A 12,486-nucleotide genomic window follows, 5' to 3' on the forward strand; every position below is an offset into this window, starting at 1 on the left:
TGCCTGAGGTATGCGCATAGTCTCCCCCCACCCCCTTTGTAGACAGATAATGATTAAAGATGTGTGTATTAATTTACTGTAAGCTCTCCCACATGCATATTCACCCACAAGTCCAATCATCCACCTTGTTGCTCTGCAGCTGAAACAGTAACACACTCATTAATGCACTCATTCCTTTCTCCCTTCATATGCAAAAGGTCAGGCTTTATCGGTTAGAATTTTAGCATGAGGAATAACTTGCATTAGCTTCTTTCATCCTCTTCCTTTATTGCCTTTTTGCTCGTGTTTAAAAACTGATTGCATCTCGGACGGAGATGAAAGGGAAGCAGCACGCTCCCCGCGTTCTTTGAGCATGCAAATGGACGTAATCTAAAAGACGAAGTATTAGCATGCTAAAAGACAGCACGGTTATGATGAACACCATTTGCCAAGGCTTAATGCGATAGCTGGGTAAGATGATTAACTTTGAATCCATTTAATCAACCACAAGCGCTTTCTCAAATAACCAACTGTCTCGCGTTCGGGTAAAACCTCCCCTCAAATCTGTCGGGAATTGGATGGATGTGTCAAATCACAGAGTTTCTAAATCAGAGCCGAGGCCAGCCAAACAGGGTTCTTTGAAGTGATGGGCATCAAACATCATTTTCTCTGCAGTGTTTGTCATTCTCTGCTTTGTTTAAAGCTAAAAATGGAGAGCAACTTGGAGCATGCAGCAGCTCGATTTGACTGAGCAGTCAATGTGCCCTTGGGCTGCATCCTATTGACTTAAGTAGTTTAAGTAGTGGGGCCTCTCACCTTCTTTTTCATATCGACCCCAAAGTGCATGCTGATAGCTGTCTCTCGTAATGTGATGGAAGTTCTGATCCTTTTTCTTGGCCTTAAACGGCAATCCAAGAGGTCGGCTGTGAGATATCGCAGTTGTATTTACTGATGCTAGAAACAATTTGTAGCTGAATAGTCTATTACTACTGCCAGGACGAAAACATTTTCACCAGCAAACCTGATCTGACATGAGTCGAAGTTTAAAAACGTGGAAAAGCACCTTGTGTTCACGTCTAAGTATGGTAGAGTATCTGTGATTCTATAGGCCTGTTGAGTGTGTGGCATCATTGACTCTTTGAAATACCAGCAATTTTGAATTAAACTGCTTTCAATCGGCTGTGATATATCAATCATGCATCCACACAGAAATATTCTATCAGATACAAATTAAACGTCCTTCCTTCTCAAGGCTTGCTGATTGCATTTATTATGCCCAAACAATCATTTGCTTTAAGGCAGGGGTGTCAAACTCAAATACACAGTGGGCCAAAACTTTAAATTGAACAAAGTCGTGGGTCAAGGTTGAACAAATGAATCTTTTAATATGGACCCAAACAAGTTCTAATATAACAATAAATATTGAAGAAGCAAAGCTTATCTAACTTAAAAGTGCAGGTGTGCAAAATTGAGTTGCTAATAATAATAAAACATATTATTATATTAAATAAAATATATTTAATATATGAAATAAAATATTAAATATATTCAATAAAATTTAAATAAAAATGTAATTCCTCCTTTCTGATGTAAATGTCTAATATTAATTTGAAATTGCCTTGCGGGCCAAATATAATTACATTGCGGGCCAAATTTGGCCCACGGGCCAGAGTTTGACACCTATGCTTTAAGGCCTTTACACTTCTTAAGCCACCTGGTCCCCATCTTTACATGTCTACATGTTCTGTGTTAATGTAATAAACTCCCACAGTTCAAAGATAAGTCTTCAATAAATGACTTCTCTGCTGTGTGTCTGCTCCTCCAACAGACCTCGATAACCCGGTGATTACGGTTCACCAGAGTATAGGAGAAGCAAAGGAGCAGTTCTACTATGAGAGGACTGTGTTCCTGCGCTGTGTGGCCAACTCCAATCCGCCCGTCCGCTACAGCTGGCATCGTGGGAGGGAAGTTTTGACACAGGGATCCGACAAGGGTGTGGAGATTTATGAGCCGTTTTTCACACAGGTAAGACAGAGGGAAGGTGGTGTGGTTGTCTTAAAGCTAATTTCAGAAGGATCACTGTTAAGATTTTAGATTTTTCTAACCTTGACTTTTTTTCTTCGTGTTTTAATTTGTTTTTAATTAAAGTTGTGAGTAGTTTTGTAATCATTCCTTACCTACAGTTGGAACTAGATAGTCAAGCTAACAACTGCTAACAACTTTTATTCCTCTGCTTCTTAATATTGTCGGTCTATTCTATTATTCCAACCCTAACAAAGAACGCCCCATCACAGTGATTAGGTTCCTTAGAAAGCTTTGGTAACACGTGTTTTTGTAGCTTTGTCCTTAGTAATGTTTTCTGCCCACAGCTCCTCTTTGTACAGTACGTAGCACAAAGTGTGGGAAGAAACCACAAACTGCCACAGGCTTTTCTCCAGTTTCGGATGGTGTTTTGTCCCCAAGTGCATAACAGCCTTCTGTTTTTAGACTTCTGCTTTGTACATTCTAGTTAGGATGCCATGCTGGTAGCATTTGACATTTTAACAGCATTTCCAACTCTTGAATTTCAGGATTTTTGGCAGTCGCAGTCACATTGTGTTTGATAAAAGGATTTTCAAGCTTAAAAAATATTTCCTTTAAAAACTTTAAACATAAAAAAAAGTGATGTTGTACATGAATATCTTGTTTCTTTTGGGAATTTAAGATTCCTTATGTTCCACCAAAGATGTCAAGAAGTCGAGATAACCTCACTGCTGAAAGATTTTTGGATAATTTCATCTCATTAAAATCTGTTTTATATTTCACAATAAAAAAGGCATATATTGAGTGTTTAAAAGATGTATTTATTTGGGCTTATATCTTAAGCTGTCTAAAATTAAATGGATAGCATAACAAATCTGGTATACTTCTTAGCATTTATTCTCAAAAAATAGAATAGCAATATACTAAAAATTATTTTTGACAGGCAGGGAGAAATGATACTTTGTCAATATGGATAACAATTTTTAAAGATAACTAATCCTTACCAAGGCATGTTAGTGTTACGACATTTTTTATTACAGCTGAAATACATAATGGCAAAAAATAGTGTGTTTTTTTCAGCTTTTGTCTTTCCTGTGAAATTCATCTCTATTTTCAAGAAAGAGTATTTGTGGCAGATACTTTATGTGCTCATAAAGCATTGCGGTTATTGATTTCTTCACTCGCAAAAGACAAATATGGAACAAAATGTGTTTACAGTACGTTTACAGATTGTGCCAGTAAACACAAACATTAGAATAAGTTTTGATCATAACAAAGCGATTTCAGAGGCTTCTATGATTATTACTTGCTATGAAATTCCAATACAATTGAACTGGAAACTAAAGGAAAGGCGGAAATGTGGACGAGGAATAAATAGGTTACGAACATTGTGTCATAAGCATAGAGCATTAATCTGTATTGTCACTACACTTATTGGCAAGTCTTTGTTCATTACTATCAAATCGGCAGAATATCTCATAGATTATGAAAATGGAGTAATTTGAGTTTTTTTCCCTTTAATCTGTCTACCTCTTGCCCGACTAACCTCACAAATGGGACAGGAGTACTTGCCTTAGTGAACCCTCTGAAAAGCAATGCCAGATTTCATGGTTTCCATGCATATTTGTGATGTGGGTTTCCATCCCAATCAGGCAAGTGGTTGAGCAAGTGTATTTTCTATGCAGTCTGAAGCAGAAAAGCTTTGTTCCAGAAAGGATTTTCTGCAGTCGACAAAGAGCTGATTGAGATTGTTCCATCACTTGTGAAGGTATTGTAGTTTTTCAATAGATTGAGTTAAATGTGATTTGATCCGTACTTGGAAGTCTGCATCAGTGAGAATGTGAATCTGCACAAAAAACAAAAAAAATAAAAAATGGAGCAGAAAAGAGGCTTAGGAAATAAAGAAAGGGAGGAAAAGGAAGTGAAAATGATGTTTGGCTCAAATGAAGAAAGATGGGTATTAACTAATAGAATGAGTGAAGCAGAATGAAGAAGCTGCACAACTGGGCCTCAAACAACACTTATCCCATCTGCGCACCATCCTTCCTATTACTCCACTATTACAACCCTAATTGGGTCTGGAAATTGGAGCAAAACCTAAAACCCAGAGATTAGGAGTTTGTGAGACCAGCTCCAAATATGACCTGATTAAACTACAAATAATTTGCTCATAAAAATGTTTTCAGCAATATGTCCCACAGGCAGGTTCAGGACCCAGGAAAGTAGATTTCCTATAAAGTTTATTTTTCCAACTCTTGCCATCAACTATTCTTCAGTTTGCTTTGCATTATCCTCAATGTTGCACATGTGTTAAACTCCCAAAGATGTTAGAAACATGCAGATATTGCATTTTAAATTCACTATAGAGAACTTGTTGCTATAATAAAACTTCAGCCCAGGGCTGTAAGTTTACTGAAGAGACCCTCTACTTTGTTCTGCTGTAAGTGATTTTCTTTCTTATTCACTCATTTTTGAATAAAATATTCTAGATTTCTCAAGTATATTTGTACATATTGTTAAAATGTTCAAGACTGGTAGCTGGTATAGATCCAACATCAAAGATACAATTTTATTCATTAGTTTTTACCAAAGCTCCAAAAAGTAATTTTCAGTGAATTCCTTCATTATAACTCACTTTTGCAGATACTGTGTGGCAACAAAAACAATCATCCTGTGTGATTTCCATAATGTGGAAAATAATTGACCCAGGTGCATTCCTGCTTTTCTGCCCACACTGTGACGTCTTCGCGAAATTTTCTACGAAACCAAAGTAGAACGTCATCTCAGCTCAGCATCAACTGATGTTGGACTGAAGATTTTAAGCTGATTTTTTTTTTTCAGCACAGACCTAACAAAGCATTGTCTGAAAATTAAAATGTCAAAACTTATGTCCAGAAGCATTCTCCCATGACTCCTTCAGCCACATTGCTCCTTCTGGATTCTGCGTCCGACAATCAGCCTCCTCTCTCCAGACCCCTGATGAGCTTTCCCAAAGAGCCCGAGAAGTATGCTGCCTTAATAACTGGATCACTCTCTGTTCCCCTTTCTTAAATTTTGGTACCACCATCCCAATCCACCCCTTCAACACTGTTGTACAAGTCTTCCTTGTTTCTACTGCTTGAAAAAAACTTTTTAACTGTTTTTACATCTCGCTCAAATTCAACTTAAACACTTAAATGAAAAATAGACTGGAACATTTTTCACAGAACTCAACATTCAATTTCTCTCCACTGTGATGGAGCCATTTTGCTCAAACTTCCCATCAATTTGAACAAGCCATTTCACAAGTCCACTTTTTGGAAAAAGTACTTTGTCTTTCTATTTATTTATCTATTTGACCCTTATTTTTATTAAGAAAGTTTCCTTCCCTGCAGCTTCCTCTCTCTGCCTTTCATTTCTACCTTAACCATTTCTACATTACTACCTCCCTCATCCCCTGACATCTGAGGAGAGGAAGGTGGCAGTAAGAGAAAGGGTGTGGAATGTGAGGTCCGTAGCTAATGCGGCACAATTAAGTCACTCTTCGGTTTTTTTGGATATGAAAGGGTCTAAAAGACACCAGTGATTGCCATATTTTCTGGGCCGCTGCAGCATGTGTCTGAGTCATGTTTTAATCCTCTCTTCGTCCTTTCACCCACACGCTGGAGTCAGCCAGATCAAAGGTCTTACATCCTCATCCTAACCTTTAGGGCGAGGCTCGTGGCTGACAGGCCCAGTTGGAATCAAACACATATTCTCAATGAGATAGCCATTTCTGTGGAGAGATCCCCTACTGAGCCCGGGCATATTTCTGTAGCTCCGCTGTGAAAATCCGGCAGGAGCCTTTTCTGTGGAGTAATCCTCTCGTTGATAGCAGGCGAGCTGACAAATTTCTTTCTTCTTTTAAAATAAAGTATCCGCATCATTCTTATTTCAGCGCAACAGTAATGTGCTTGAATTCTGCTCTCTTTTCCTCTCCCCCTTTGTCTTTGTAAAAGCTTCATAAATATTTATGTCGCTGACCTTACTCTGGAGCTGCTAGGCCTTTTTCACATAGCCTCCCCAGATCTATTTTTTGCAGCATTCCTGCTTTTAATTAGGGTGATGCTTTTGCACATATTTGCATACCAGTGTTGGTTTGGTCTGAGCTGCAGGGGGAAACAAAGATCCTGAAGTTGAAGAACCTGCGTCCTCAAGATTACGCCAACTACAGCTGCATAGCCTCTGTCCGAAATGTGTGTGGGATTCCTGACCGCAGCGTTATCTTCGGACTCACCAATAAGACAGGTAGAGAACAAGGTCATTCTTTTAGTTAAATATTTATTTGTCTGTCACCTCATTTATTGTTCGTTGATTGCTTTAAAGTCTTTTAGATTAGATCTGTTGTAATAGCTTTAGTTAATTCCCTTCACATTTTTACTCATCTTTTCTTTAACCATTGTTTTTTCATGTTTCCTTATGTGGAATAAAGTCAACTTAACACATGGATGAGTAATTTTTTGCACACTACTTATTATTTTATGTTTATATACATCTTCTTTTATCTTGTAAAAGTCTTGTTTTCTCTCACTTTCCCACAGTTTGAATGAATTATTGAAATTTTTTGGCATTGTAAAATACTGAACAAAATTTTTTTAATTATGTTTGAACTTGAATGTTGTCTAGTTAATGTGGAATGCTGGTTTCTTGGTGCGTCTCTGATTTATGGCCTTTTAAAAAAAACCTTAAATAAAATAAAATCTTTCCATAAATTCATTGCAACTTGTAGACATGAGACTGTACTTTTTCTGCAGCTTCTCCGTCTATCAAGCTTCTGGTGGAGGATCCAATCGTGGTTAATCCTGGTCAGACCGTGTCGCTGGTCTGCATCACCACAGGAGGGGAGCCGCCCCCCATCCTCACCTGGGTCAGCAGCAACGACAGCCTGCCACAGAGAAGCGTAGTGAAGGGGGGCACGCTCACGCTGCCCGCCATCACCTCGGACGAAGCCGGGGTCTACAGCTGCGTGGCCAGCAACAACGTGGGAAATCCGGCCAAGAAGTCCACCACTATTGTGGTGCGAGGTAAGAAAGCAAGGTCATTGAAAGTATGACTAAGCCATTAAGCAGAATGGGTAGTTGCTGCAGATTAGGACATCAAACAATGCTGAAAAGTGATGCTATAAGTCATTCATGCTTGTTTAATAGTTGCAAAATGTTCAACATAGAGCAAAGTTTGCGCAATTTGGCTATAAGATTATGATTTAAATATCATTATTTATATGATTTACCATCAGACAGCACTCTTTGCTAGTACTTAAATTAAAATTAAACTGGAGTAGCTTACTAGTTGAATATTTTTATTCTTTTATTATTATTGCATTTTACAAAATCATTAAGACACCATACATTTTTTGTACTTTGAAGATGTGAACAAGTGAAGATTGAGGAAGACGTTTTAGGACTTAATTGATTTCTCCAGCAAATGAACAATATCTGGAAGTCATGGGTTTAGTTTGGCTTCTGCACGGCACGGCAGCCCAGGGAGAATGGAATGCGGACTCTTATTTCTTCAGTATGTCTGCCGGGTAAAATAAATAGAAAAATGTTTTTTAATTTTGTACTAATTAGGAAATTGTACAACGGTAAAATTTAACATTCCAAATTTTATGAATTACCTTAATTTAGAAGTTCTGGTAGAAATTCTTGTGGCTGGGAAGCTAGAAAATATTTGTTTAAAAAAAAATAAGTATGTGTGTGATAATTTGTTTTTTCTTTCGTTTTTCTGCAAAAATCAACAAAAACAGAAAGATCACTGATCGTTCTGCAAAACCAGAAAGATCTGGTTTTACAGAAAGGTAACCTAACAACAAAGGCAGGGGAAAATTAGGTATGATGTATAATCTTGCTGGAGAAAATTGTATGCAATTACCTCATCAAATGTAAGGTAAAAAGAGCACCTCAATGTGACTTGTGTAAAGTATCCATTTGTTACTTGTATTTTATTCCATTCAGTTTTTTTCAGCACTTCTTCTTGTAAAAAAGTTCCTTCCAGATACATGTGTTCATTACTGCTTTAGCTACTGGTGAGTCCTCAAACAGGATGGAAGAGCTCAACAAGCATGAACCTGTTAATTAAATTCACTGATTGAAGTGCCAATTTACTGGAAAACAGCAGGTCAAAGGTCATTTTTGGCTGTTTGGTCATTATCAGAATAAAATGTTATTTTTTCCTGCTTCCTCCACCTGAATGACATCAGCAGCAGAAGATCCTGCCGATCGCTCATTACCGAAATAATCATTGTTTCTTGAGAAGAAGCTGTTTATTATTGTGACAGTTTACAATAACAGCTTTGAGTCTGGCACTTCATGTTAACAACAATCCATAAAACGTTTGCCATGTAAACTGCACACAATTTTACAAAGAATCACACAAAGTAATCAGCTTCTGAGCTACAATACCGCATTGCAAAAGTAGCGATACGTCTATAACTATTCCGCTACAAAACAAAAAAGAATTTATGTATTTTTTCTGGGATTCTACGTGATAGATCGGCAGAGTATGATGTATGTGGTTTTCAAGCAGTTTCATATTTGAAAATGTGGTTTGCATTTTTATTAATAGCCTTCAGCAGCTTCCTAATTAGTGAACAGAGTCCACCTGTGTGTAATTTATACTCTGTGTAAATACAGCTGCTCTGTGAGGGCCTCAAAGGTGTGTTAGCAACCATTAGTCATGGCTGCATCATGCTGTGGGGATGCTGTTCTTCATCAGGGACGAGGAAGCTGGTCAGAGCTGATGGGAAGATTAATGAAACTCAGGGACAACCATTAAGGAAAACCTATTGGAGGCTCTAAAAAACTAGAGTGTAAGAGGTTCACGCCACCAGCAGGAGAGCGAACCCAATCAAGCAGCCAGACCAACAACAAAATGGTCTTTTAAACTTGAATCTAACTGAGAAGACTTAAATAATTGCTACTTACGGAGGCACTACATTCGATCCAAATACCTGCCATTTTTCAATGAAGAATTGGCAAAAATGTATTTCTGTGGATGTGCAAAACCTTTATAAACTTACCCTAAAAACTTACAGTCACAAAGACAGTTGGTTCTGCATAATATTGACTCTGAGGGAGAGAATACAGATGTGTGTCATTTTATTGCTAAAACTAAAACATGTTTTGCTTCCACTTTACGATTACGCACTTGCAATAAAATCCTAATAAAATATGTTGTCAAAATGAGAAAAGGTTTAGGGGTACAAGGCACGTTTGAGAGAAAAGTGTGTGTGACTAGGCGTTTATTTCCCATTGTGTAAAAGATGAATCGCAAACTGCATTAATTTCTAGAAACCCTACAAAGAAAATATCATTAAAGCTGGAACCTTAAGGCAAAAGACGTGTTTTGTTCAGCATTTTAACTTTCTAGAGAGAATCTCACGCACCCAGATGAGCTTATTTAAATCGCAACTCAGCAGACGAGCTCTACAAATGGAAGTTTCACGCCATTTTCTCCAGTCACCGCAGACTTTATGCTACAGCTCCATCATCAGGTCGCCTCTGTGCTCAGCCTGTTTGCAGGCTTTTATTTATGCAGCCATATAGTGAGACGGATGAAAATCAAATCCCTCACAAATCATTCCCAACACCGTTCTCACCCCCTCATCCCACCCACAGATAAACTCCCTCTCAGTATTGTGAAAGTGCCCGCACAGCCGAGGACTTAAGAACTGAGCGGCTTATATCAAAGAGAAGATGTCAGGTGTCACATGGGAGCAAATAAGTCAGAGCGTGCTGACTGTTGGCAATCGCTGCAATAAATATCCCACATCTGGAGCAGAAAATGGCACTCGCACGGCATCCTGTTGAATATCATCAAAAAAAATCACAGCGACTTGAAATATATATGACTTTTGAATATGCACTTGCTGATTTGACAGATCTGAATAAAGCTGTTGGAGCGTTGAAACTGTTAAACATTAAACAGGCCCGATATGCATTATTCCATTTGACTAAGAGTCTAGCAGGATAAGCAGGCACAGATTTTTTTTCATGTGCCGCTTTAAGGAAAAACAAGGATCCCTTTCACACGGGCTGCTAGCGTTTGGCTTCATTAATATAATATTGGCTCCCTTATTTCTCCCTGGATTACATAACTACAAAATCAAGGTACAAGCCTTCCTGATTGATCATTGTGATGTTAACCTTGCACGATCTAACAGCGTCGAAAGCACTCTACAACTTTAGTTTTGCTGAGCAGTTCGGCGCGAAAAGTCAAACTAAATGTCAAAAACATGCCGCAGGAGGCGGAAAGATGAATTAACAAGTTCCAACATATTGTGTCCTATGTATTTCCAAATCAATAAGTCATTACTTAACTCAAAGGAAAGAGGAGAGGGAAGGAGACTAAAGTAAGCTGAGGTAGGAGGGGAGGTGATGCTGAAATGACACAATTAATCGATACGTGTCGAAGGAAATTAAGGATCAGTAAAAAGAAAACATAAATTGGGGAGATTTTCTCCACATCGATGAATCGTTACTTTTGTTGGCATTAACAGCTGAGTAGACAGTCACTGAGGGGTGTAGTGAGATGACATAATGCATACAGAAACCTCTCTGGAAAGGAGTTTTTGATGTCGAAGTGAAAATGCACAGAGCTCCATAAACGTCATTAAGAAAACAGACTCTTATTCTACTTATATGTCAGGTGGGCTACTTATTAGACACAAACAAAGAACTGTCAAAGAAGCGGAATTTTTGGCATCAGTAACAGATTTAACATGTCCTGATAGATCTCTGGATGATTTCTTTTTAGGCTGGCGAGCTGTCAGATGTCAGAGCAGCGCAGAAATAAGTGTAGAATTATATCTAAATTTAAACTTCTCATTTATTTCAAATATGTTTATTCATAGAGAGCCACATTGCATCAGATCTCAGCTCAAGGCACCTTAAACAGGTGAGAGACAGACAAGTCCAACTCATCTCTAAATATATAGCATTGTGATATTTTTCAAATCAACCCAATGTATTCCAATGAAATCCTGTGCTGCGAAAAATAACTTTCTCCAAACCAGTAAAAAATAAAAAAAATGTAGAAAACAAGATGTTTTTCTGCATGAAATAAGAAAAAAGAATCTGCAGATGAAACTCATCCTTTTTTATAATGTTGGAATTTCAGTGACTTAAAACAAGCTCTTATATTTGCTGAGAAGCTACTTTTAAGCTAGTTTTGTTTTAACACAATTGTAATAAGATATTTGTACTGGAAACTAGACAAAAATACATGGTAGTATTTTATGATTTTGCAGTGTGCTGTTTCATCAAATTGAAATCCACTCATGTTCAACTGTAAGTGTAATTATAATAAAGCTCACAGTCATCTGGTTTTGTAATGCAAGTTTTAAAAAAAACACTCTAAGGAAGACCAGCAGAATATGGTCTGCCTCTTTTATAAAACCACTGTGTCATAAAACCTTAAACTATCTGACTGTGGTTGAACAGGTCAGCTATGTGGCACACACAAGAGTTTTTGAAAACCAAGCCAGCACTATGAAACCAGAACAGGTGTAAACTAGAGATGCATCGAGTTAATATAGAGTTGATCAGGTAGAGGCATCGCGTGCCTCAGTGGTTGGAAGATGTTACAAGAAAAATGGATGCTCACACAACAGAAGGTGTGTGAGTAGCCAAGGTTCTTTTTGTGATCATTTGGAGCCAAAATTGAACAAAACCCTTTGTGTATTTATACCTTAATTCCTCAGATAAGCTAGAAGCACATTCTGCATTGTACCTTTGTGCTTTTGAGCTTCTACTTCGTACATGAATCAGCTGTTACTGACAGAGAGCTTTGCTTGGCAGCTCAGAGCCGAAACAGTGACTGTTTGATTTGAGCCCCCTTCCAATGCAGTCCTTTTAGGAAATGCAGAGACATTGACAAGCAATCTGACTCTTGACTTTGAGTGTTTTATGAAAGAGGATGTCAACTTGTCAGCAGCACTTCCTCCTGAGCAAGCATGTGGTGACAGTGGAGAGGAACAATTATCCTAGCAGGAAAAACCTTGAAGAAAAGCAGGCTCAGTTTGAACAGCCAACTGGGGTTTGAGAAGACAAAACACAAGAAAAAGCAAAGCTCCACAAGTTAATGGCAACAATCGCTCCATTTGTGGCTCTAGGAAAGAAGCTCCATCATAGAGACACTTAGCTTATAGGATGTAACGAGGTTTATATTGTTTTAGACAGCGATGGCTTCTTTATGGCTTTCTTCAGAAATGAGACAGCACTAAGCGCAGGGTCACTGGATCAAATGTGCCACTAAAGGAAAGAAAACAAAGACAGACAAGATAACGTTAATGACAGCAATAGTGCAATTGCCACCCACACAACAAAAGAGGCAAAATTAAACACAGACAGATCAGGCCAGATAATGGTCACTAAGGTCACTAAGCTTCTTCCATCTGAAACATGCTGCAGCACTTGGGACTTTAGGTGCTGAAAAACGCACCTTTTACAACCTCAGTGGGTTGGTCCT

General features: G+C 38.2%; 1 protein-coding gene across 1 annotated transcript in view; it reads left to right on the forward strand.

Moving 5' to 3' along the window:
* mdga2a (MAM domain containing glycosylphosphatidylinositol anchor 2a) overlaps positions 1-12,486 on the forward strand; it is a 195,026-nt gene that overhangs the window by 107,094 nt on the left and 75,446 nt on the right. The window contains exons 4-6 of the mRNA XM_055044237.1: positions 1,808-2,004; positions 6,135-6,267; positions 6,774-7,043. Coding sequence (XP_054900212.1) covers positions 1,808-2,004; positions 6,135-6,267; positions 6,774-7,043 — 600 coding nt within the window. The remainder of the gene's footprint in view (positions 1-1,807; positions 2,005-6,134; positions 6,268-6,773; positions 7,044-12,486) is intronic.

The sequence above is a fragment of the Poeciliopsis prolifica genome, unplaced genomic scaffold (assembly GCF_027474105.1).
Source record: "Poeciliopsis prolifica strain line A6 unplaced genomic scaffold, Auburn_PproV2 SCAFFOLD020, whole genome shotgun sequence".
Classification (NCBI taxonomy): domain Eukaryota; kingdom Metazoa; phylum Chordata; class Actinopteri; order Cyprinodontiformes; family Poeciliidae; genus Poeciliopsis; species Poeciliopsis prolifica.